General features: G+C 50.4%; 10 protein-coding genes across 10 annotated transcripts; 4 read left to right on the forward strand and 6 right to left on the reverse strand.

The window, feature by feature from the left end:
- Positions 1 to 614: 614 nt before the first annotated feature.
- On the forward strand, positions 615 to 2,295 carry AKAW2_20729S (uncharacterized protein; the record flags this gene model as incomplete). Its single annotated transcript, XM_041685474.1, has 2 exons — positions 615 to 686; positions 1,171 to 2,295. 2 exons carry the CDS (start codon positions 615 to 617, stop codon positions 2,293 to 2,295), a joined length of 1,197 nt encoding a protein of 398 aa, XP_041539555.1.
- Positions 2,296 to 4,024: 1,729 nt separating this feature from the next.
- Positions 4,025 to 4,669, reverse strand: AKAW2_20730A (uncharacterized protein; the record flags this gene model as incomplete). Its single annotated transcript, XM_041685475.1, has 3 exons — positions 4,025 to 4,215; positions 4,308 to 4,517; positions 4,627 to 4,669. The coding sequence occupies 3 exons, from the start codon at positions 4,667 to 4,669 to the stop codon at positions 4,025 to 4,027; spliced, it is 444 nt and encodes a 147-aa protein (XP_041539556.1).
- Positions 4,670 to 5,889: 1,220 nt separating this feature from the next.
- Positions 5,890 to 7,191, reverse strand: AKAW2_20731A (uncharacterized protein; the record flags this gene model as incomplete). Its single annotated transcript, XM_041685476.1, has 1 exon — positions 5,890 to 7,191. One exon carries the CDS (start codon positions 7,189 to 7,191, stop codon positions 5,890 to 5,892), a length of 1,302 nt encoding a protein of 433 aa, XP_041539557.1.
- A 1,456-nt stretch (positions 7,192 to 8,647) lies between these two features.
- On the reverse strand, positions 8,648 to 11,218 carry AKAW2_20732A (DEAD/DEAH box helicase; the record flags this gene model as incomplete). The annotated part of the gene is made up of 1 exon (XM_041685477.1): positions 8,648 to 11,218. The coding sequence occupies one exon, from the start codon at positions 11,216 to 11,218 to the stop codon at positions 8,648 to 8,650; it is 2,571 nt and encodes an 856-aa protein (XP_041539558.1).
- Positions 11,219 to 12,047: 829 nt separating this feature from the next.
- On the reverse strand, positions 12,048 to 13,372 carry AKAW2_20733A (uncharacterized protein; the record flags this gene model as incomplete). The annotated part of the gene is made up of 3 exons (XM_041685478.1): positions 12,048 to 12,695; positions 12,792 to 12,975; positions 13,230 to 13,372. The coding sequence occupies 3 exons, from the start codon at positions 13,370 to 13,372 to the stop codon at positions 12,048 to 12,050; spliced, it is 975 nt and encodes a 324-aa protein (XP_041539559.1).
- A 771-nt stretch (positions 13,373 to 14,143) lies between these two features.
- Positions 14,144 to 15,308, forward strand: AKAW2_20734S (enoyl-CoA hydratase/isomerase family protein; the record flags this gene model as incomplete). Its single annotated transcript, XM_041685480.1, has 4 exons — positions 14,144 to 14,463; positions 14,549 to 14,659; positions 14,733 to 15,089; positions 15,158 to 15,308. The coding sequence occupies 4 exons, from the start codon at positions 14,144 to 14,146 to the stop codon at positions 15,306 to 15,308; spliced, it is 939 nt and encodes a 312-aa protein (XP_041539560.1).
- Positions 15,309 to 15,511: 203 nt separating this feature from the next.
- PAM17 (presequence translocated-associated motor subunit PAM17) lies at positions 15,512 to 16,330 on the reverse strand (the record flags this gene model as incomplete). Its single annotated transcript, XM_041685481.1, has 2 exons — positions 15,512 to 15,688; positions 15,761 to 16,330. The coding sequence occupies 2 exons, from the start codon at positions 16,328 to 16,330 to the stop codon at positions 15,512 to 15,514; spliced, it is 747 nt and encodes a 248-aa protein (XP_041539561.1).
- Positions 16,331 to 17,393: 1,063 nt separating this feature from the next.
- AKAW2_20736A (putative integral membrane protein) lies at positions 17,394 to 18,475 on the reverse strand (the record flags this gene model as incomplete). The annotated part of the gene is made up of 7 exons (XM_041685482.1): positions 17,394 to 17,580; positions 17,630 to 17,789; positions 17,841 to 17,892; positions 17,943 to 18,135; positions 18,195 to 18,218; positions 18,286 to 18,323; positions 18,383 to 18,475. The coding sequence occupies 7 exons, from the start codon at positions 18,473 to 18,475 to the stop codon at positions 17,394 to 17,396; spliced, it is 747 nt and encodes a 248-aa protein (XP_041539562.1).
- Positions 18,476 to 19,353: 878 nt separating this feature from the next.
- AKAW2_20737S (Zn(II)2Cys6 transcription factor) lies at positions 19,354 to 22,173 on the forward strand (the record flags this gene model as incomplete). The annotated part of the gene is made up of 5 exons (XM_041685483.1): positions 19,354 to 19,415; positions 19,467 to 19,493; positions 19,598 to 21,027; positions 21,082 to 22,037; positions 22,087 to 22,173. The coding sequence occupies 5 exons, from the start codon at positions 19,354 to 19,356 to the stop codon at positions 22,171 to 22,173; spliced, it is 2,562 nt and encodes an 853-aa protein (XP_041539563.1).
- A 1,221-nt stretch (positions 22,174 to 23,394) lies between these two features.
- Positions 23,395 to 24,147, forward strand: AKAW2_20738S (uncharacterized protein; the record flags this gene model as incomplete). The annotated part of the gene is made up of 1 exon (XM_041685484.1): positions 23,395 to 24,147. The coding sequence occupies one exon, from the start codon at positions 23,395 to 23,397 to the stop codon at positions 24,145 to 24,147; it is 753 nt and encodes a 250-aa protein (XP_041539564.1).
- Between the last annotated feature and the right edge of the window lie 336 nt (positions 24,148 to 24,483).

Genomic DNA, 24,483 nt, shown 5'->3' on the forward strand with positions numbered 1-24,483 from the left:
GCGCTCTTACTGCCTCCGTGCAAAGACAACGGAAGTGGGGCAGCGATCTATCGGCTAGCTTTGGACAACTTTGGAATTATTGTTGGAAAAGTGCTTGGGTGGTGGAGGGAAAAAGTGGGTTGTGGAATTGAAGGTGGTCTCGATGAGCGGGTTTTGGAACCTTCTCCCGGAAAAGAGGCCAAAACCTCTTTAGTTTCTCTCCCTCTCCTTCTCTCTCTCCTTCTCTTCAAAAAGCATGGGGAGTCGGTCGTTTGTTTAGATATTAAATCTCATGGATCTCCAACTATCCACCCCGGCCAAGAAGGTGTTGTTGAAAGTTGAGCTGTAAACAGTTGGAGGGGATCACGGCTTCTTGCTTGTTTGATTAAAGGGACTGTTTTTCATATTTATTTTTCCTTCTTTTTACACTTCCTATGAAACATCCCCCCTCCTCCCTTCCATCCTTGACGCTTCTGTTTCCACCTTGCGCCTGCTGGGAAACCTCCCCCCCTCCCTCCCTTCAACCCTCCCCGGCATCTTCTGCTCCTTCACCCAGAACCTGGACAGAAGGAACAAAAGAACACGACAGGGGAAGATAATAATATAATCCCCAAGAAAAGAAAAAGTCCCCAGCAATGCCTGCACGGCGCACTTACAGAGCCCCGGCGCGGAATGGCTGTTTTGAGTGCAGGAACCGGCGAATCAAGGTAGGTGCTCTTGGGGTTTTAGTCCCGGTGAAGCTTAACTTAAGTTGCCTGGCCTGGCCTGTTATTTTCTTGGTTGTTTGGTCCACTAAAGTTTCCATCCTTTTTCCCTTCTTCTACTGCTGCTATTCTTCTTCTTACATTTTCCCTCTTTTTTTAATTTTCTCTCTTCTATTATTTTCCCTTCTCCCTTCCCCCAATTCCCTCCTCCCTCATCATTGCCTGGGTGCCTGGATGCCTGAATGATGCAGTGATCCCTTTCCCTTCCCTGCCTCCTTCCTCCACTCCTCCCTCCTACTTTTAGATATGTACCTATCAGTGGAGCTTTATCTGCTTGTTTGATTACTGCTGTGGACCGGGACCTTTGCTACTTTCCACCACCCCCCCTCCCCTGAATTATTACACCACACCACTTTTCTGTGGTTCTTCAAATCGGGACTGGTAGTCCTGTGTCGCCCTCATAGATGCTAATCGAACCGGGATGCAGTGCCCCAACGAACACCCCCAGTGCTCCCATTGCACCAGCGACAACATAATATGTCAATATATTCCCTCCTCCACCTCCTTGGTCTGGCCTAGGGTCAAGTCTCGTTCCACCACCCCGACCCTTCCCCCATCCCGCACCGCCTCCCCTTCCCACGTGAACCCCAGGATTTTCGCTGAATACTGCGTCGTCATGGACCCTGTTGCCCCTTCCACTCCCACCGGGGAGCTGAACATTCAAGACCTCGAGTTGATGATGCAATGGTGCACGACCACATACCGCTCGGTCTCGCGAAATACCTCGGTAGAAGGAATCTGGCAGGGCGTAGTGCCAAGGGAAGCCATGCGCCACCCATTCTTGATGCACGGCATCTTGGCTCTCTCCGCCCTGGATCTGGGCTTCAACTGCCCCTCCGGTCCGCCCAAAGACTATTACATCCGAACCGCCCAGGCACACCAGTCCCGGGCTGTGACCGGTCTCAGCAAGATCGCGGGACGTCTGGATCAATCCAACTGCAATGCCGCTTTTGCTCTGTCCAGTATCATGGTGGTCTTTTCCTTCGCCCTCCCTCGGACGACGAACAAACTCGGGGACGTCCTGAATGAGCTTCTCAACATCTTTCGGTTCACACGCGGGTCGGTGGACGTCCAAGGAGGAATCATCAACTGGGTCGCGGATGGCGAGTTCAGCCCGCTTCTCGAGTGCGACACCTCGCAGCCAACCATGCCCGATACGTCTCGGCTGGCCATCATGTCGCTGACCCGAATGAACGCGGACCTAGCCAGCCGCGATCCCGCCCATGATAAGGACACGTATGACACGACGATCCGGTACTTGAGCTACTCGCTGGACAAGCTGGCCCGGGGCGGAGAAACCATGATTATTGCCTTCCAGTGGATCTTCCAGATCCCGCCGCGATACTTGGATTTGCTGCAGCAGAGACAGCCCTTTGCGTTAGCCATCTTGGCCCATTACGCGGTGATTATCCACTCGTTGCGAGGACATTGGTGGATGGGCGAGTGGGGAGCGCGACTGATCCGGGAGATCGGCCAGCGCCTGGGTGCAGACTGGAAAGACTCAATCAGTTGGGTAGTGGACGCGACAGGATGCTATATTCCTCCAGTCTGAGACGGTTCATGGACGAGATGTATAAGTACCTTTTTTTTTCCCTTCTCCAGTGCGCGTTGTTCATTTCAGACACCGAATATGGATGCATCTGCGCGCTGGAGAGTACATTGTTCGGTCACCATGACCATCCTTGAGAGACGCGTGCAGCGTGCACGCTGCCCGTCGACATACCTTTAAAGCAGGCGGGAACACCCCTGCCATCCGTGGGCCAGGCTCTACCATGAGTGACCTACACAGAATTCATGCAGTCTGGAAGAAGAGGGAGTCATGCAGTGAACTGTAATAGAAAGAAGACCAGGACATGATGGGAAGTGACTTTTGGGGAGGCCGACCGGGAATAAGCACTAAGAGCGGAGCGGAGTGAACACCACAACGAAGAAAGACAAATGCGACCAACTAGTGGAATCTAGTTGGTTAGTCGATGGACATGAAGGAGAGGAGATCCGACCGCCAATCACTCGACAGCGCAAACTGAACCAGGGTGCTGGACATCTACACCACCTATAACTATCTATGGCATGATCGCATGGGACACATACTCACTTGGCATGAGATGGATGATACCTCCTAAGCAATATACGGAGTACTTGATTGGTATTGCATTTCTATTTCAGAGCAAGCTATGCATACATACATTTTATTTGGATTATAGATTCATACACGATCTACACTATTTACCTCGGCAATAGACAGAATTAGCAGAATCCCAAGTAATAATAATAATACCCCTAGTAATGACCACTAAAGAAACAAGGCAAGAAAAAAGCAATATGCAGCCCTCCCCATAGATAAGCCCCCGCGATTTCATTGGAGATCTCACTACTAGTTACAATAGTGCCAACAACCACTACAAAAGGGCCCCGGTGTGCCCTGCCCAACCTTTGTAATAGAAAATAAATGAGTGGAAATGAGAACAAATGATTATAATACTGAAGACACACACACAGAGAGACACATATTATACTTGGAAAAAATAAATAACAATACCCCCAGTCCAAACGCAACAGCAATCACAAATATGAATGAAATGAAATGAAACGAAACGACAAAATCCGACCCTCGCGCCGTTCTTTTTCCCCACGTCCGGGTTTCTTTACTACATGGGTATTCTTCAAAAAACACAAAAAAATAAAACAGATCCAGATCGAATGGGAGGGAATATGATAGGAAGGGAAGATGAGGAAGAGATCTCTCCATCTAGGGGATGGGTATAGAGATGGAGAGATGAGTAGGTGAGGGGTAGGTAGGTGGTGTCGAGCACTACCTGCACCTGCACACTGATCTGCTTGAGGATTGTTGGGAGCAGGTAGTGCAGGTATCGGTCGGCCGGTCGTCAGTCAGTCAGTCAGTCGAAGTATAGATAGATGGGATGAGAGCATCCCATCCATCTCAGAAGTCCGGTTCAGTTCAGTCCAGTCCGGTCCACTCGAAAGAGAGGAGCGGAAACACAAGCACACACACATATGGTGCAACAATAACCACACGTTTGGAGAAGAGTCAAAGCCAGAAAAGCACTGCGCAGCCAGAGCAGGGGAAGAAAGAAAGAGAATAGTAAGTTAAGCGTGAGCGACAGAATGCAGCTCACTCTCCCTCACTCACTATCTCTTCCCCATTACCTCACCACGCCATGCTATACATTGCCATGCCATCTCTGCCAGCAGAAACAACTGACAGATATGACATCCCAGCAATAGATCCAGCCTCATCCTCAACTCCAAACATGTGCTAGTCAACTGGACGGATTTCGTTCTTCACCACCCCCGCCACCAGCACCGGTACCCTCACCAGCGACACTGGCGGTCTCAGCATCCTTCCTGCGATCCTTCGATTGCGTGCGCACACGCCTCAACTGCTCCTCTTCCTGTTCGCGCACGCGCTTCTCTTCTTCCGCGGAAGGGATATATGCGTTTGCAGCACCGCCTGGACAACATTACAACCCATTGCTTAGCTCATTGTTCGAGAAGACACGACCACGGACAAAGGGGAGGTATAGGAGGTATAGGGGAAATTACCTCGGCCCATAAAGTGCGGCGCTTCTTCCATGCGCAATGGGGGCGACTCCACATCCTGCATTTCTCGGGCTAATTCGGGGTGTTCCGGATCATTGTGCATCATGTTACCGGAGCCGCCGCGACCGGTGGTGAAGATGTCTTGTTTGATGGTGGGGGTGACGAGGTCCTTTGGGGTGGTGCGGGATTCATTGTGGCCGGAGAAGATGTTGCCTGTCGGGGGGGGGGGAGCAATGTCGCGTTAGATGAGATGATATTGTGAGTTGAAAAAGAGGGAGACTGAGAGAGAGAAAGGCAGAGGGAGAGATAGTGCTAAACATACCTGCGCCGCCGCGGCCGTGGGAGATGTTTCTAGCGCCGCCCATTGTTGCCGAACAGGGAGAGTGTGGAGGGGAAGGGGAGGGCGGAGAGAGAATGCGATCGGGAGAGTGGATGATCAAAGTAGTAAGGGAAGTATGGGATGCGATTGATTGCGAAGGCGCAACAACAACGCGAAGGCGAGCTCTCAATCAAAAGAATGAAGGAGGAGATGAGAAGATGATTTGAAGAGGAGTGGGAAGGGAAAGCACGCAATAGCTAACCCAGCAATGATCAACACAAAAAAAAGAGAGTGTGGAAGAGAGCTGAGGGAGCCGCGCCAAAGTGGCAAAGGCCGCGAGCGAGAAGAAAGACTGAGTGGAAAGAAAAAAGACTGAACGAGCAGCCAAGACTTTGATTTTGATCAAATGACGTCCTGCTTTTGGGGCCGAATGACCGAGACGGTTTTTTTTCTCTTCTCGTTTTCGTCGCATTGATCCATCCCAACTATTCTACACTTGAGTGATATATCCGGTTACTACATCTTTCTATGATTTTTCTCTTTTTCATTTCCCCCTTCAACATCATGTTCGTCAACAACCTTGAAGACTAAGTTCATCCCTCTTAACGTTACCTCATTCATGGGCGCCAACCATGCCTGAAAGTGGAAACTTCTTAATCTAACTTGACCCCACTTTTTCCCTTTATTATACTCTACCATACTACGTACTATATTACCTTGGATTATGATTTTCCTTATTTCATTCCAGAACTTTTTTGCCGACTGATGGAAACCCAGTGGACAATTCTTCCTAGTTGTTCTTTTGGATACTAGTATATTTTTTAGTTGATTAAATGTATTACTATGTATTACTGTTGTTGGGCAGCAAGTAGGTCTAGACTTTCCCCGCAGGGAGGCTATCTGTCACTATTCTTTATCGTTGCTGGTATTTCGGTATTTGACAGATTAGGATTGTAGCTATGAGATAGTTTAGTGAACAATGTGTATTAAGCAATGGGCGGTTGGGGGGGGAGACAGCATTACTTATATACTGGTGAGAAAGTATGCTTTTGCTGTGTGAATAACTGCTGCTCAGAACTGTAACAAGAGGATGGGTGATAGCAAGAACCATGTACAGTCAATTCTGCAAGTATAGTAGTTCTATTATTCACAAACCAAAGAAACCATTATGTATATATACACACCATAAACATTAATCCAGTCATGCGTGTTCATAAACCAGTGCATCCCATCCATGCCATGCGTTGCTGCATACAGCGTATATAATCATGCCGAACCGTCCATCTGAAATAATCGGTCCATGTCCTTCTCGTACGCCTGCTCAAACCCCATACTCCAGACCCCGTGCGCTCCCTTGACGCGATACGGCCCCTCCCACTTCCACGACTTCTTCTTCTCCTTGTACGAAACTGCTCCAACATGCTGCATCTGCGACGGGGAGATGGCCAGTCGGTCCAGCTCGGCCCGCCCCGCCTGCATCTCGATCACGCTGTCCACCGCCTTGGTGGGGATCACGTCCTCCATGTGCTCAAAGTACTCCAGGAGGGCTGGAACGTTCTCGCGATTGAAGAGAAGGGCCTGCGAGCAGCAGCCGTGCGCGTTCATCACGTGCACTCCATCCTGCATTGGGTACCAGGTGACCCGACCAGCCAGGAAGAAGAGGGTGATCAGTAGCGGCACGCAGAAGAAGCAGACCACCAGCAGGAACGAGTTGGTGAGGATGCCCTGGGTAGCGCGGATCTTCCGCCGAGTGTACATGCCTGCACTGGCGCAGAGGGAGACGAGCAGCACACTCCAGGACAGGTAGATGGGCCAATTCTCCGAGTTCCAGCCGAGGAACTTCTCCGTGTAGAAGAGCCGCAGGTATAGCCAGTCCTTGATTGTATCGTGCCGGCGCCAGTCCTCTACCTGCTGGACGCTGCGCATGGTGTGCTCGTACCAATTGCGCTGGGCCACCACGTCGTCCTCCAGCATGATGATCCACGGCGCGTCGGTCATGTCGTAGCATGCCTGTAGCCCGAGCCGGTAGTCGATCAGAGACTTCTTCTTTATGTTATTCTTCTTCTCCAAGTTCATAATGATATACCCGGGTGCGTCGACATCGTCGTAGGTGAGTACGTGGTCAACGACATTCGATAACCATGTCTGATTGTAATCCGGGTGATCGGAGGGTTTGCTCAGGGCGAAGAGCACTTGGACGGTCAGCGCCGCTCGCTGCTCGGGTGAGAGGGTATCAAGAATCGAAGCAACGGTTGTGTCGAGGTCCTGCTGCAGGGGACGCTTCACGGTAACGATGCCGACACAGGCGGTCTTCTCCCGTGGCGGGCTGACATGGGAGACGGGACGGGGCGGGACATTGTCGGAACGATTGAAGGCAGACAGCCACTCCAGCGATTCATGGATCCGTTGGAGACTGTATCCCGGGCGATAGCCTTCGGTGGGCTGGAAGAAGAATGAGCCTGGGTCACGGGCGGACCGGAAGTGGCAGACGATGATAAGGAAGAAAAAGAGGATGGCGTAAGAGGACAGAAGCAGCCTCTGCTTTCTGTTGAAGTGATTGAAAGCCATCGGTCACATACTGGTTGGCAGACGCGATCAGGAGGAAGCGGAGGAGAGAGGATGGAGGGGAGAGAGGGAAGGAAAGGAAAAGAGGGAAAAGGAAAACAAAAGGCAGGACCGGATTGCGACAGCAGATAAGCCAGCAGCGGACTAGCAAGAGTTAGCTTGGAGCCATGTTGATGAGACTTGCTGCTTTTGAAGCCCTGGGCCCTCAGGGTCTGCCCATCGCTTAGTTTGCTCTAGTCATTTGCTGGCCAGCTGATAGTCCGGCCGCTCTTTCGTTTATCGGGGCCAGTGGAGCGGTGGTCAAAACCCTTCGAGTTGACCCACGCCCGAGTAGCCAAGTTTTGGGATCGCGTTGGCCCATTGGCCGATCACGCGGTGGGCGCCAGGGCTGAGCGCATGCTGCGTAAGGCATTATCCGAGTAGGGATTCGATAATAGGTGCAGGGTTGGGAATAGCGTCAACAGCCATTGTGGGTTTTCCGAAGGGTCAATTGGCTGAGAGAGAGAGGGAGAGAGACAGGCTGACGATAAGAATAGCTCGGATTGCTTGCTTGGTTAGTTGCTTTGCTTCACTTGCTTGATTGTCTCGGAGCAAAAGTGAGAGGGAAATTCCATCCCGCGCGGGCTAAAAAAAGCCTGCCCAGAAAAAGCTTAGCCCCAAACGGTGTCCGCCGCCAGAAGAAGAAGATGAGCATTGAGCAGACAAGAACATTGTAGAAAGAACCATCAAAGTGGGGGAAATAATTGACAGATTTCCTTGCATACTCCGAGCAGTCTCATCATGACACAATCAACAGGGCAGTGCCGATGAAACAATTGATTTAGTGTGATGGCGAAGTGGTTTTAGCACCACTACATTGTCTCAATTATCTTGGTTTTGGATGGAGTCGGTTCTCGTATTGAACCCACTTCAGTGCTGTGCATCCATCACTATCCTGCACTCTCAATTATCGTGTCCAACCTGCAGACTCAATCACAATAAGATTCTTGACCTGTCAAGTTCGTTAAGTAATTAGCTGGTCCAAGCTAGGAGGTCAGTGTGACAGCCGGTCACATGACCATAAATGATAGTGCATGTAAGCTGATGAAGTGATGTGCGTTCTGAGTCTGTTAACTCAGAATTTTAGATAGCCTAGTTGAAGGAGCGGATTGTGACACTACTGCATCTCATCCTGTCAGTCATCTTCTTCCACTTGTGTCCTACACCTAACCTGCAATATTTATGTCTACTCCTCACTCATGTTCCATGCTTTTGTTTTCTTCTTTTAGCTATTTAATATCATTACTATCGTATCTACTATTCTTGGCACTGCAGTTTTTCCTAGGATGCCTAGCATGTTATATACGTAGTAGTATACTTCATAGTAAGTTACAATACTATCTCATTAAGAGGATTATTCATTGTATTTATTCTCTTGAATTAAGGACAGCCGCTAGCCCGCATCTTATTCTGAACCCTTTCACGACTTAACGCAATACTGGTCCTTCCCCACAAGACGTTCGGCCTCGTCAAGGTACTTGGAAAACGAGGCGGCGTCCTTTCTGAAGACCTTGCTGCCCAGCCAGTCCCAGTCGCCGATAACGTACTGGGCATTACGTGCCCGGGACAGCATTAGGTTGGTCCGCTTCGTCGAGTGGAGGGAGCCGGGGGCGCCATGATTAAGTGTAATCAAGATGATGATAACATCAGCCTCCGACCCCTGGGACGCATCTACGGTTTGAATCCTGGGGCGGGGCCGAAGCTCAGAGAACCTCTGGTCCCAAAGCCGGTTCACCAGGGCGACTTGGGCTCTGTAGGGGGACATAATGAGAATGCTCCCGGTACGTCTGTTCAGAAGCTGTTGGGCCAGGCAGATCCCAAGCTCGGCTTCCTGCTCGTGGTACAGGGATTCCGAGGGATCCTTGCGCGTATCTCCTTCACTATGGGGGAGATGGAGGAAATGGGAGAGCCTGCGCAGAGTCCATGTCTTATTCCCCAGGCGGACAGTCAATGGATTCGCCGAGGTGATTGGTATGTCTCTACTCGGCTGACTCCGGAAGGTATCAACCTTGCCCTCGTAGTAGGCCACCGAGGTCGGCTCATAAAGGTCCTTATACGACCTGTAAGAGGTATTGAGAAGGGTTTGAGAGTAGCCTTTGTCAATCAGACGTTCGAAAGCCGATCTTGACCAGGCTGCTCTCCCGGCTGCCGTAAAAACAGGGGGTGACAACTGCTTGTGATCACTCACTAGAAGGACACGGACATCTGCTCTCAGTTGTCCAAGAACATGGAAGAGATCCGGATCGCGGAAAAAGCTGGCTTCGTCAAATATGACGAATTGCGGGTTGAACTTGCGCCGGATCATCTCCTTGACATTGAAAGGCAAGGTGACCACGACTTGGACGTCTTCCATAACGCGGCTGATGAGTTCGCGTCGCTGTTCGTTGTGTTTGCGGAGCTGTTCTTTGGACATGTCTAACCGGCCAGACTCCCGGAGCTTTTCGATACCTTTCAGGAATTGCTGGTATTGACGAGGTTGTTTATTGGCAAGATTGATGATCTTGTCAATATCGTCGTGATATCCGTGGACATCGGCGAAAAGTCGAGCTTCTGTATCTGCTCTGCTTCGAAGTCGAATAATATTCGTGTCGCTGTAGTTGTACTTCTCAAATGCGTTGGTCAACTGACTCATTACAGCATCACCTGCTGCGTGAGTCGGTACTAGGATGGCCAGCTTGGCCAATCCCACCGACCCACCGCAGAGGATTTGCGTGACAAACATAGTCACTGCAGCAATTGTATGCGTTTTGCCCGTACCAGGAGGGCCGACCACAAGAGATAAAGAGTGGGTAAGCAACTGGATAGTTGCCTCGATTTGGGCGCTACTGAGCCTCCAGTCATTTGGCACAAGGGATTTGAGATCCGGGGGAGCCAATTTCCATTGATCATGGGTATCCACCCGAGGAAAATCCGGAAGGAAAATCGAGGTTAACGGAATTTTTGGACCATTGTCAGAGGAGATGGTCACTTCCTGCTTTGTACAATCCCGGCAAGCGTCGTCAAAGCTCTCATCGCCCCAGTATTCTGCCAGTGCTCTGGTAGCGTTTTGCATTTCGACCTGAAGCATGTGGTTGGCCACAATATGAACGCCCACGTCATCTTCATCAACTTGCTTGGCAGTCTTAACGTCCACGTTGTTAAGAAGGACTGCATGCACTGGAGCACCGGTCAAGGCGGTCCACTTGGCCGAGTTCTCTGTCACCGAGGCCATGAAGTCTTCCGGAAGCCCCGTCTGGCCAGGAATACTATAGTTCTTAGCCTTTTCCCGAGAAAACCATTTCTTGCCCCGAAGAACCAAGTTGCATCCTCCATAGATACGGAAAGGCCGGTCTTCCTTTGGCCAGATCCCTAAGAGGATTCGATTCCCAACCGCAACACCTTTTACTCGGCAGCCGAGAGTAGCAAGACACTCATGTTCCGCGTCGGCTTCGTTATCGATAGCTCTTTTATTGAAGCTGATGTATTTCTGCTCCTCATCGGAAAGCGAGATTCTTCCCCCCATAAAAACCTCGTGGAACAGCTTGGTATTGTTATCCCACAACTTCCGACTGCTAGGGAATTCCAAGGTGAGTTGGACCACCTTGTTAAGCAAGTTGGCCCTCGCAAGCGGATATGTAGCTGGCTTTGGGAGGGTATCTGCATTGATTGTTTGGGGACTACCATCAGGCTTGGCAGTCGTCTTGAAGGTATAAACTATCTCGACTTGATTGGTGTCGAGCGAGACAGCTTCTATCTGCTCAAAAGAGCAATTGACGATCCAGAAGGATTCCTGTCTATCTCTTCCGTCGCCGACGAACACACCCTGGCGGAGCCTCAAAGTTGTCCGATAGAGAAGCAAATGAATTGAAGGATCAGTGGCGATTTCTTTAGCCATAGAACTATCTTGTTCCAAGTCATGGTACTTAATAGACTTCACTGGAAACTTGACGTTCGCGCTTGGCTTGGAGAATAGGGGTTGCGCCTGTCCTTTGGTTTCCGAAGGTCCCGACATGTTTGTCTTACAGCCACACGAGGACCAGCAGTTGCTGGAACCCCTAGGCAGGAGAACGAGAGAAAAGAGGGGCGGACGAGAAGGTGGGGTGCCATACGAGAACCAGCAGTTGCTGGATCTTCGGGACGACACAAGAAGCAAGCAATGATGGTGGTGGTGGTGGTGGTGATGATGATGATGATGATGATGATGATGATGATGATGATGATGATGATGATGATGATGACGATGATGATGATGATGGTGGTGATGGTGATGGTGGAGGTGGAGGTGGTGAGAGATAAAACGAGGGAAAGAGGTAGAGGGGTAAAAGATTCAAGATCAAAACAAAGAGAACAAAAGAAAAATACCAGGAACACAAAGCCTGTTACGACAGTATTCATAAAAGGTCAACAATAAAAAGAGGTCAAATTCACATTATGATTAATCCCCGGGCTTTGCTCTGATAGTAATTTTTGATTACGGAGTTTCTATCTTCTCAATCACGAATGTCTACCAACGCTCGAATGAGAGTATTCGTGTTATTTAGGAGGTTATTTCGCCATCTTGATCCGGTCACGCCTTTGGTTGGGCCCTGGACCATATGGGTTTGTCGAGAGACTTGGATATAGACGTCCATCCATATTAGGACTAGTGTCATATGCGTGGACCCACAGCGCACCAGGGGATCGCGGGGCCCGGGGACTCAACGCCACCAAAGCTACAGTACTGAGACTGATATTGAACTCGACGAATCAATTGATCATGGAGTATAAGAATGATGATATTGCCCATCGTGGGCTCAACACATTAAGTTGTTGACGAGACAAGCATGGCGCCGATGATCCGTCTAATGAATATTAGTGTCCCGGAATCCCAAAGCAGGGGAACTTTCTGCGTCCGCCGGCTCCGCCTGCTCCTCTTGATCCTTGTGGTCATCATGTCTGGATCTGGGTAGAGTGGACGCCGGACGATTTTCACAGCTCGGGAAGTTTAATCGGTGGCTCTCCACGACCATTTCATCCCACGATTCTTCCTCAGGGTCGTCTTCCTCCGTTTCACTCTCTACTTCTTCCTCATTGTCTTCATCAGTGGCTTCGACCTGTAGCCAATCGGGGTCCGGGGGGTCAAGTTCTTCATCGGTTGCATCGGCGGCACCACTTAGAGCAAGAACTCGATGGAGAGCCCATTGCATATTGAGCAGCTCCATCGATGGGAGGGGATGGCCGACTGGGTCGTCGGTCTTGAATGTAAGAACGTCTCCGGAGCGCAGGGCTTTCTCGGTGTTAATATTGAATAGCTTTGCATTGAGTTTGCCTTCCACCTTAATCGAGGACAGGCAGCCATCAGGGAAAGGACTCGGGACTTCTCTGGACGACATAGCGTCCGACAACTTGTTTATCGGCATCCAGTAGAACTTCACCTTGAGAACCTTCTGATCCTCGCTGATCGACAGCGCCCTCTTCAGAAGCAATTGAGCTTCTACGCCGACCCTTCCCTAGTGTTGCATTAGCTCGTACCTATTTGGATGACCGTCTACATCACTTACAGAACATGATTATATCATCAAGCCATCTGCTTTGGGTAAAGTTACGTGCTGATTCTGCGGACCCATCCGCAACTCTCCACAGTTTTTGAGATGCTCCTTCAGGATGGCCAGATCTGCAAACCAAAGGAGGGCCCATCCTGTTGAAGGGAGGTTCTGATGTCCGATATAGACGGACAGCTGGGCAATGATCTTGCGCCGCTCTGGGTCGAGGAGCTCGTCTGCAGGTCCCCTGGAGGCTATTTTGTTGGGCGTAAGTGTCGACATCACAACAAAACTGACACCAGCTTTTGCCGGATACCGCGAGGAAGTTCAAGCAAAAGGGCGAAACGGGTGTGGCTTCAATGACAGGAGGCTAATGGGGGCGAAGTTTGGGAAGGAAAGGGCAGGTGGCAGGAAGAAGGGAAAGGTGGTCAGGAAACAGCCATGGAGGAGTGATGGGAAAGGGACATCATATTAGGCAAACCTATTGTCATGCCTACCTACGTAAGAAGGTTGTATTCACTTGTAAGCTCTAATTCACGGCTACTAATGTAAACTTTGGTAGTATACTCAGTGTCAGATCCATTTGAATCGACGTCGGCTTTGCGTTTGGGATCGGTCTTAGCTTTGGCTTTAGGCTTCGCCATAGCGTCGTCAGTTGAACTCTTCTACGAATTTGAAAAGGTGACTCCCTTGGCGTGAACGCGGGCATCCTTGGAGGTGCGGACTTTGGAGATTGCCTTGTGCAGAGAGTGCCCAGGTTTGAATGATCACATAATCTTACTCTACTTGTGTTTCCCGCTCACTTCTCGCCATAGTACCTTTCGACTCCATCTCTCCGCTTCAGTCTTCACCCTTTCGCCTCACTTCTTCATCCCACAACTTTACGCCCTTCCAACTGTCCCCTTGCCCGCCATGTTTTCTCCAGAGGCGTGGGTCAGGCTTTAGCCCCCCGAGGGTGCATACCTCGGCATCGAAGGGGGCCGGATTACAACATCCGTCAACTCCATCTGCACATTGGTTAAAAATGATTACAATATCTGACACATCTGACAGCTACAGCTGCCTTAGATATTTCATAGTAAATCGACACTGAATTATACACAGCAACAAACCTCATGTCAGAATCAACAATTCATCTCGCAGAACTGCGGGGTAAACTCACCAACATCCACGGAGTAATACCCGGACCTCGGCGCCATCATCCATCGTCCATCCCCTGCATACTTCCATAGCGTTTAGTAAACATACTCTGATAACCGAGCAATTGACCATACTCGAAATAACTCAGAGTATATAAGCAATACAGCAAGACAAGCGGAGTACTCAATAGCAGTACCATCTCAACAACCAGCTCCAATCATCATCCACTCCTCATCAATCATCCCAATCCATCAGCATCCCAATTTACTATCACCATGTCCATCACCCTCCCCCCATCCTACGAATCCCACCCAACAACCCACATCAAACTCTCCCACCACCCACCCAACACCCCCTCCCCGACCCCCGTCATCATCATCACCCTCAACCGGCCCGACAAACGCAATGCCTTCACCTCCACCATGGCCCAAGAGCTCGAATGGGCCTTCACAACCCTGGACCGCGATCCCCGCGTGAAAGTAATCATCCTGACCGGCAGCGGAGATACATTCTGCGCTGGAGCAGATCTCGAAATTGGATTTAGTGTAGGCGAGAAGGGGAAGGAGAAGTTGAACTTGCGTGATTATCGCGATAGGTGGGATCATACCATACACCCCCCATATACTACGATTCATAATACTAAGTCCATAGCTAACTATAATTGAATATATAAAAAACAGCGGCGGCCGCGTCGCCCTCTCCATCCACCGATGCCGCAAGCCCACCATCGCCGCGATGCAAGGCTCCGCCGTAGGAGTCGGTATGACCATGACTCTTCCTGCTGCTATTCGGCATGTCCACAACCCCCCACCCCCCCTCAGCATGATCCCTCCTACGCAAAGTCCTAACCTAACAATGGTATAGAATCGCCCACACCCCCAGCAAATACGGCTTCGTCTTCGCCCGCCGCGGCATCACCATGGAATCCTGCTCCAGCTACCTCCTCCCCCGACTAATCGGGTACTCGCGCGCCATGTACCTCGTCTCCACGGGTGCAGTGTACCCGCCCACGTCACCGCACTTCGGGGGTCTCTTTGCCGAGACATTTCCCACCAAGGAAGGGGTTATGAAGCGGGCGGTGGAGTTGGCGAGTGAGATGGCTCAGCTGGTGAGTCCGATGGCTGGGGCGTTGAATCGGGCGTTGATGTGGAGGGCGCCGGCGAGTGTCGAGGAGGCGCATTTGCTGGAGTCGAGGGTTTTGGGTCATATGTTTGCTTCTGAGTAAGTTTTTCATTTAATCTTTTTTGGGGATTAGTAGGGGGAATATTGCTGACAAGTGGATGGTATAGGGATCAGAAGGAGGGTGTTGGGGCGTTCTTTGAGAAGAGGAAGCCCGAGTTCAAGTGTGATTTGGATGTGGATGGGCCGGGGAATTATCCTTGGTGGGCGGAGGTGGATATTGATCCGAGGGGGGAGGTTGAGAATAAGTCAAAGCTGTAAGCGTGGAGGGGACTAGGATGTAGATATAGCGAAGAAAGTGAACATATTCAATAATCATTTTAAATCGCTCACTGATATGAATATTCGTACAAATAGGAGAAAAAAAAAAGAGAGAACTTAATTACAGTTCTCTAGAATGCCATAATAACACTCACTCAAAAGTAAACAGGCATCCCATGCAAAACAGAACCACTGAACTAACTTTAGACAATGAAATGACGTCTCTTGCGGTTATACGCCCGCTGATCCTTCAGCCACTGGCGATAGCCCTGCACACTACCGATCTTCTCACCATAGTAATCCGGAACAGGGTTAGCAATGGAATTGGACGACGGGTCGACACGGAAGCGTCTAATCCGATCGAAGAATTCCTTCTCTTTCTACACAAAACAATCCATTATCAGCATTCAAACTTCAAGAAGAAACTTAAGCAATCAAGGAAGGAAACTTACCACCATAACAGCAGGCTTATATCTCCGATAAACCAACCCCCAAACAGCATTCCCCACAAACGGACCAACAAGCCAACCCGCCGCACCGCACGCCGCCGTCGCCATACCCAGCACCACAAACGGATCCAGACCCATGACCTGCGCGCCGAGGGACTCAAGATCCTGCGTCGAGAGAACCTGCACGCCAATGACCGTGGTGAACAGGGAGCTCACGATCGACGAGGCAAGCGAGTACCGGCGACGGCTAGCGCGGAGCTTGAAGAACGAGTCCCAGTCGAGACGGACGGCTTCGCTTTTGGCAGCGGCGGCGGAGGAGGAGTTGGCGCGGCAGAGGACCAGAGAGGTGGGGAGCTGCGTTGTCGTCGAGGGACGCAGAGCTGTGGTGGTCTTCAGGGTCTGAGTGCTGCGGACTCGCATGGAGGAGTTGGTGCTTGCGGTCCGGGCTTGAGTGAGCGCTTGATACAACGGGTTGGTGCAGCTGCTGGGGTGGGCGAAGGGGCCCAGCGTCTTGGAGGTGAGGCGTCCGCTCAGCATGGCGGTACGCATCCCGTTGATCGAGGGGGCGTGCATGGTGGATGAATGTTGGGTTGGGAGTGGTAGGATGTTGTGGTGATGGTGGTTTGATTGATTCGTTCTGAAGTTCGGCGGGTGAAGCTGGGGATTATGTAAGCGGGTCTGAGGCATGACCTCATTGGGAGATGCCGCGGTAAATATGGACTATACAGGGGCAGTGCTTGTTTGGAGTGATGAGTGTGCTCAATGGCTGCAATTACCTTGGATGTAGTTTTAATAATAGGTTAGATTATTTGGCGGATTATAGCATTCTTGGTAGGATTTATCGGAGGATCTTAGGCTCTTGAGGAGAATACTCGATTGGGGAGTAACATGCTAGACAAGATGATTAGTCAAACATAGCAGTACAGAGTATATCTACTGCTCTCGGTTTCTACCAAGCACTACGACGGCTAATAGATAGTTTGCCTGTACAGAATAATATGGCATAGACTACTCTATACTCCAACGTTCAAAGCATTGCCAAAGTCTTTGAGCAAATCAACAACGCCGTGAAGCGGATAGAAGATTTGCATGTCAGAATTAGGTGTACAAATGATTATCCCGCCATGTTGCATTTCCATCACCAAGCCAATTGGTGGTGCGATGTAAAAGAGAAATCTGCCTGGTTGTGATCGGTAGATCTGGGAGTGAAATAAGGGCCGAAAATGAAGATTGCAATCTTGACATTGAATAAGAAGCGTATTGAGACCGTTACCAGGGGTTCAGGGTAGTTTTCAGAATGAAGAGGGGCCGAAATTCCCAGAATTGAAGAAGATTGTATAGGCTGATTGTTTGGCAGGCACTATTTCTGTTATGTAATTTGCTCTTGGTGTTGAATGAGCTCGGCTAAAGAATGCGGGGTTCAGAACGCTTTGCGGGGTATCGAGCCTAATAGGTGAAAAAGATGCATAATGTTGCACAGTATATTTCCGGAATAAGAACATCTCGTGTATATCGAATTAATTGGCTGAAGTGTTATATGCTGGTAGTATATCGTCTCATCTATACTGTGGTGTTGACTATATCTCGCCTAGATCGAGTAGGCCCACCGCTATACTCTGCAACTCAAGATGTATAATTAGATATTGCCGTTGCTTTTGATAGCTCCAGGGCGAGACTGGGCTTTGGCGCTCGTTCCGTATCCGTTCACGCGGCCATAGAGCCATTTGAGAGTTCCCGTGCTTAGCGCCATTGTAACGGCGCTTAGGGCAAAGAGTCCAATGCGACCCTCGAATCCTACAGCCTCAAAAATGGGGTAAGGATACCTGTGCAGTCAGTGAGCTGTACTGCTATAGAAGCGAATACAAGACATACCATCCATTGTATTGGAAGCATCGTTCGATCCAGAACCAGTATCCAAAAGCGATGGTGCTGGACAGGGCCAGTGCAGGAAGAACAGTAATAGTCCAAGGAGGTGAAAGAAGAAGAAGGTCAATCAGTAGAACGATAGACGGTATAGCATGGAAGCCGATGTCTTGGTCGCAATATTAGCAAGCTTCCTTCAAGCGATACGAGGTCGACTTACCGGCATGCATGGGAAGTATCACCCAATCAGGAACAACCAAACGCTTATCAATCTGTTGAACAGTTAGGTGGAATTACAATCGTCCATGAAGAAAGGAATTACCAAACGGATCCCCCAATATAGGATGCTGATCAACACTTCCATTGGAGCGCTGCATACAGAAAGAAGGTTCTTGACTAAAAATAGCCGAGCCGATAACGTCATATCCGCCAGCAGACCGGCGGTAAAGGTGAGCGTGGCCAGCGTCAGCCCAATGACCGTCAGGTACTGGAAATGCCAACCATATGCTTCATTACTGCCATGAAGGTCAATGACATCTTTGGTTACTCTAGAGCAAGGACATGGGATACTTACGCCACATTGGGGTTCTCGTGCATGCTAGACAACGGCTGGTTAGTGGGCGGGCCGAACACGGGGAGCACGAGCTGTAACGGACTCAACATACTACTTGAACGAGAAGAAGAAGCTGGCTAGACCTAGAGACTGCCATGGGAACAAACATCAGCCCAAGGAACGAGGGACCGACTTGGGGAAGTGCTCACATGAACCAAGGCCGAGAAGCCTCTGGACGGGCTGGACAGGCGCTGCAGGGGATGTTGCCGCTGAAGCGACTGAATTGTTCCAGAAGACGCCATACTGGAAGCGGGATAGAGGTAGAAACTGAAGGAGTTTCAATCAATTAGAACGACACTCGGTTACAACCCGGAAGCTTGCAATCACTGCCGAAGAGGCATGAAATGAATAAGAGAGATAGGGATCTCACTAATGCAATGATCTAAAGAGCTGACTAGGATGCCCGGCTATTCCGGGGAGGCCTTAGTAACCGGGGGCAGCTAAGCCTGACGGGGTAAAGCTGGGCGCAGCTGAACTGGACAGACCGCCGCGAACCGGAGAAACCCGCCGCCCGGACCAGCTGGGCCTTGGCTTATCAGGCCGGCCTGATTGATGGAGACGGCCGATGGTCTCCCCCCCACTGACTGGTTATCGGGTGGGCTTCATGACTGTTGACTGGCTTGTCTTCTCCGCCCGTCTCGTGTAGCATGTATCTTGGTTCGGTGATTACTTCCACACCTCCCTTTCCTTTCTTCTTCACTCCAAAAGTCCCTAAAATCTTGCTGGCTTTTGCTTCTTATCCTGGACAACAATAGCGTCACCCTATACCCCCTAATTCTTGGCTACACTTCAGTTTCCAACGGCGTCGATCGACTAGTAGGGTTGCTGTTAAACCACATAGATTACCGTGGATTCTTCCCCACACCCCGATGAGTACGAACAACGGGTGTGGGTGTCTTGTCGATTATCGTTTCTTATCGTCTTGGGTGAAACGCCCTACACGCAGGAAAAAAGCCTTCTTCAATCTCTTGTCTAGATCGTGATCGCTGTCTCGGTCTGTATGGCGATCTTACTCTGCAAGGTAGATCGGAACCATCTCAGATTCCGGACCATTTATCGCTGTGGTCGCGATTGCTGTTTGTCGGATTTAATCCCTCAGCCAGATCGGGTGTGAACTTCCATGCCTCGCCCCAGAAGACCCGGCGCGCCAGAGCCGAAACGACGATCCCGTAAGGGCTGCTGGTGAGTTTGCGGAGTACCTTGGGTATATATCTTTAAACTAACAATTCCCAGGCCGTGCAAAGCCCGAAAGGTGAAATGGTTTGTATATACCCTTATCTCATCTTTTGCTATTAAAACTGCTCTTCACGGATAGCACCATGTTATTGGGTTTTGGTGTTGATGATGAAGCTAATTTCATGCAGTGGAGAGGAGAAGCCGTCGTGCCTCAACTGCCGACGCCAGAATGAACCATGTGACTATAGCATCAGGTTGAATTGGGGCGGGAGGACACGGAGGAAATCTTCTGTAGACTCCCCCAGCTCTCAGTCCAGTAGTCCACCGGGCCACTATGCCACCTTCAGTTTCTCGCCATCGAACCAATACCATCCGGATGCCCCGAGTCCAGTCCAGCCATACACACCCTTTTCCATGCGAGACGGAACGACTGTGCCAGATCAAGCTGCAGGGGACTTGCTATGGGATGTCGGACTTGCAGGGGGTATGGAAATAGGAACATCCACAACCAGTCCTAAAGGATTACATGATATCCTCCATGAAACTCCGACTGCCTTTGGCCAGTTAAATAATGAATCCAACTGTACAAATGGCAAGACCTCTGTAGACATGGGGGCTACGTCGCAAGATCAAGAAGCGACCTCCCCATGGCCAGATTTGTCCCCCGATTTAGCCACATCCTCGTCGAGCGAGACCCTGCTCGCTTTCTCCCCGCCTGTACCTTCATCGCTGGACACCATCTCATACCCATCGCCTGCAGATACGAACTCGACTATCGGTTCATTCGCGGCTTTTAACTTTTCCTCTGCCACGATATCGAGGCCCATCTCGTTCCTCCGACATACATCGGACCTCCATCATTCCCCGCCCGACTCCAATCACATGCCCGAATCTCGTACCGAGTTTTCTAGCTATTCCTCGTCTACGGATGTGATGAGCATCTATGCAGACTTCCAGTCACATGCATCATCTTCTGCTCAGAATGCGGCATCGCCAGGGTCGGCAGAAGCAAGTTTGCTTTCGTCGGGATTGGCTCACGAGGCCCCAGCGCTGCAGGCGGGTCCAGCCGTCCATACGGAGAACTTCTTCAGCAAGATCATGAACGATCCTCTGCATCCTGATAGCCAATCCGATGGGGTTTATTCTCGCACAGGATACGTCTCCCATGCTGCTGACAGTGCAGGCCAGAGCCTATCGGAACCGGAGGATGTTTCCATGTCGGAAAAGAGATGGCAAGCTTATCTGACCAGGGTCACGGACAATTACGGGTTGGATTGCGGGCGCCCGGATCTCGATCTCAACAAGAACGACGATCATTCCGCCATTGACATCAACTACGCTTTGGATTTGATTAACTCGGACAGTCGACCTTCCGCTTCGAACTCGGAAGGTTTGCATACAGAGAATGCAAAGTACGATGGGTCTGACTGCAACAAGCGTAGCTACTATGCATCGCCGGTACCAATCAATATACCGCGGTATCTTTCGCCGTTGCCACCGTCACTCGTGAAGACGCCAATTAACTTGATGTATTTCCACCACTTTCTCAACCATACCGGTCGCATGCTGGTTCCTCATGATTGCGAAAATAACCCGTTCATCTCGGTGTTACCGACCAGTACGTACCATTAGATTACTTTACTCAGCGCGTTTACTGACATGAACTGATTAGTGGCAATTGGCGACTCTAATCTTCTAAATCTGATGCTGGCATATTCCGCTAGTCATCGGGCGCGGTATCTGGGCCATCCTGAGCCCGCAACCCGAATTGCACACTGGGTGAGCAATGTCTTTCCCACTCTGCGCTTGGCGCTTGAGGATCCTCGTGAGAAGGTGACCGACAGTCATCTTGCGACTGCCATCATGCTTCTCTCTCTGAAAATCATATCTCCCAGCACGTTTGAAGTGCCCATCCCATGGCAAAGTCACTTGAAGCTTGCTCGGGATCTGTATCTGGCACGACAAGAGCAGATGTCATACCCTGGAAATCGTGTCGGCGCATTTCTCACGCGCTGGCTGGGATACATCGATCTCATGGGCGCTCTATCGTGCCGGGAAAGTGGACCACCACTGTCTGCATATCAATCTGTTTTGGCGGTCTGCTCTGATGCAGGAACACATGGCGAATATTGTGTTGACTGCTTCAGTGGGTTTACGCCCAAAACTGGCTTGTTTCTAATGCAGCTGGGAAGATTGACTCATGAGTGTGACAACGAGCGTTTCGACGAGAACGGAGTCTTTCTTCCTGACTGGGAACCATCACCAGGTGTTGTCTTTGAAGCCGAAGCCTTGATAGCGGATCTTGGCGCTTTGGAAACCTACGCCTATGCTGACGCAGCGCACTTCGGTCCGAGCAAGACCGATTTTCTAGCCACTGACCGGGCCTTTCGCTATGCAGGGCTATTGCACCTTCATCGTCGGGTGCTAAATGCGTCGCCCTTTTCTGAGGCGGTTACGGGGGCCGAAAAAGAGCTCTTCAAGGCAATAGGTGACATCCGGCAGAGTGCGTCTGCAGAGGTCGGGGTTTTGTTCCCATTGTTTACTGCGGGCTGCGAAGCTCGGGATGCTGCGCAAAGAGCAGAAATCCAAGACCGCTTTGATTTCCTCGAAAGAACAGGAATGAAACAGGTGAGTGGGTAGCAATTTAACCAGTAAACATGTCTGACGTTGTCTCTAGATGCAAAGCGCTCGTACGCTGATGCAGCGATGCTGGTCCGAAGACTTACCGTGGATCGCATTGGCTCAGGGCGAATTTCTAGGGTAGCCAGGCAGGCAGAGTGATTCTGTACATCATTCTTGCTCATAAGCCATTGCTACTGGGTGAAGTGCATGTATTGTACCTGTACCTGCATGGTGCGTCACGCTGACTGCGTTTATCTCATATATGAAGCGAACGCAGACAGCAGGCCTGACTTTACTGAACATACGATGTACATATTCAGAGGCCGGTAAGGGATGGTCATTTGTAGAAGCTGTTGGTCTTTCCCATCAAAAGTGTCGTAGCACCACCACCACCCAAGGCACGTTGTATACTCAGAAAATGTGATTGTTTGTCACCTTGCTCATCGACATGAGAATATCAGGTTCCTCTCCAGTAGCTTTATCATCCAGCTTAGTAGATAATTCTACCTTTTAATTTCACCTCACTCAACCCTCCGCATACTATATCTTAGTAGCGATCGCTAGGACTCCTACTACTATATAAAGGCCATCATCTCTTCTATCCCCTTCTATTCTTCATAATCTTCTCTTCCATAGATCTCGGTAGCGATCTGCGAAATATCCTCTATAAAGGCCATTGGTACTCTGGCTTCTTCCAACCAACACAACATCCTTGGTCTCGCATCGATACCTTGACACCTAACAAAAAGAGAGGTTGCCTAGTGACGAAGCACGCCACTAAGCTGTGACAGTGAAAAACTTCACCAAACGCCCACTACCAGCGCCACTTCCCAAAATGGAAGGGTGCCCCTCCCAGCCATATCAGGATGGTCCTCAGAGTGACTCGGGGACCATTCTTGTCATGATACTTATAACCATAGTGTTTCTTTGCTTCGTGGTCTATCGTATAGAATCTTATGTATTCCTGATGCTTCAGACGTGCGAGCGGAAAGACATGGCTCACGAGAAGGATAAGAATAGTCTGCAGCTGGAGCGGACCGCGCTGGCTCCAGTGAATCCTTGTGCTCAGAATACTGCTCCGCTCTCCAGTCTCCTGGACAGCGGACTGGACGACATCAAAGTTCCCAGCCTGCAGCCATTGTCACCTATCAAAACGCCTTCTGTTGTGCGGATCACAATTCAAAAGGAGCCTACACAGAGAGCGACGAGCCTGCTCATAGACCAGCACGTCGACAATCTGTCCATTCCCGTGCTGGAACCCCAGAGAGTGAGTCCTCATTCAAACTCAACTACCACTATAACCCAAGTTCGACCTCCATGGTTAACCCGTCTCGTGTGCGTCAAGAAACAGCCGTTCGTCACCATGAAACCACCAGTGCTCGTGCCGTGGGATGGTACAATCAAATGGGCTATCCGAGGATCCAGTGTGTTTGAGACTACGGATGAAGAACTCGACGCGTTGCTGTACCGCCCGAATATTGTCAGCAAGGAATCTCCAACTGAGCTCTGGATGTTCCAGTTTGGCTTGCGCTATATCCCCGCTGAAGGTGACAGAGATGTACACCGCGCCGTCACTATTGAGAATCTACCATCAAACGTGACCCTGCAGCAACTCTTACCTCTAATTACCGGCGAAATCTACTCAGCGCACTTCCTCGATACTGTATCTATCACGGGGTCAAACACCGCTTTCATCGTCTTCGTTACCCAGGCAGATACTGTTGACTTTCTCAAAAATTCCGGCGGTAGTCTTGCCCTGAGGGCGACACAGGCTAAAGTGACCCTAGTCCCGACTCCAACTTATCCTATGGCGGCTAGTATGGCACGGCTGGTTTTCGAAGAAGGTCATACGCGGTGTGTCTGTATATCTGGTGTGCGGGATACTCTGAAGGGGGAGATTCGTCGGGTCTTGGGCCGGTCGCCGTTCTTGGATTTTCTCGAACGGATCGAGGACGGACAGGTGCTCGGGGATGTCTATGCTCGGTTTCACTCAATCAAGGTGGCCACTGCCGCCTATAAGCTTTTGAAGAGTCATCCGAGCTTCCAGAAGTGTAAACTCCGGTTTCTGGCAGCAAGACCTTTAGCGCGGCAACCTCGAATCGGAATCTGGGATTGAAGAGCAATTTCGTCTTTCCGCACGTCTGTACAGTAGCTAGCATTTATATCGTTTCATTACTGGCGTTAATGGAGATCTTTCAGTAGTAACCGGGACTTGGTAAGCAAGTAAGCAATGCCTAGAATTTCCCCGCATGGGGGCGGGTCTCCAGCATTCCTAGCCGAGCTCTCCCCGGCTTTGACCCATCCACAGTAACCATCGCATCATCCATTGCCATTGATCCGCGGGTACACTACTTAAGACAACACACCTTCTCCGATGTCATTACTCGAGCTGAATTCGGAAGGGAACTTGATCGCCGTGCTAGCGCATTCCACGGTAACACACACATAGCCG

Source organism: Aspergillus luchuensis, chromosome 2, assembly GCF_016861625.1.
Source record: "Aspergillus luchuensis IFO 4308 DNA, chromosome 2, nearly complete sequence".
NCBI lineage: Eukaryota > Fungi > Ascomycota > Eurotiomycetes > Eurotiales > Aspergillaceae > Aspergillus > Aspergillus luchuensis.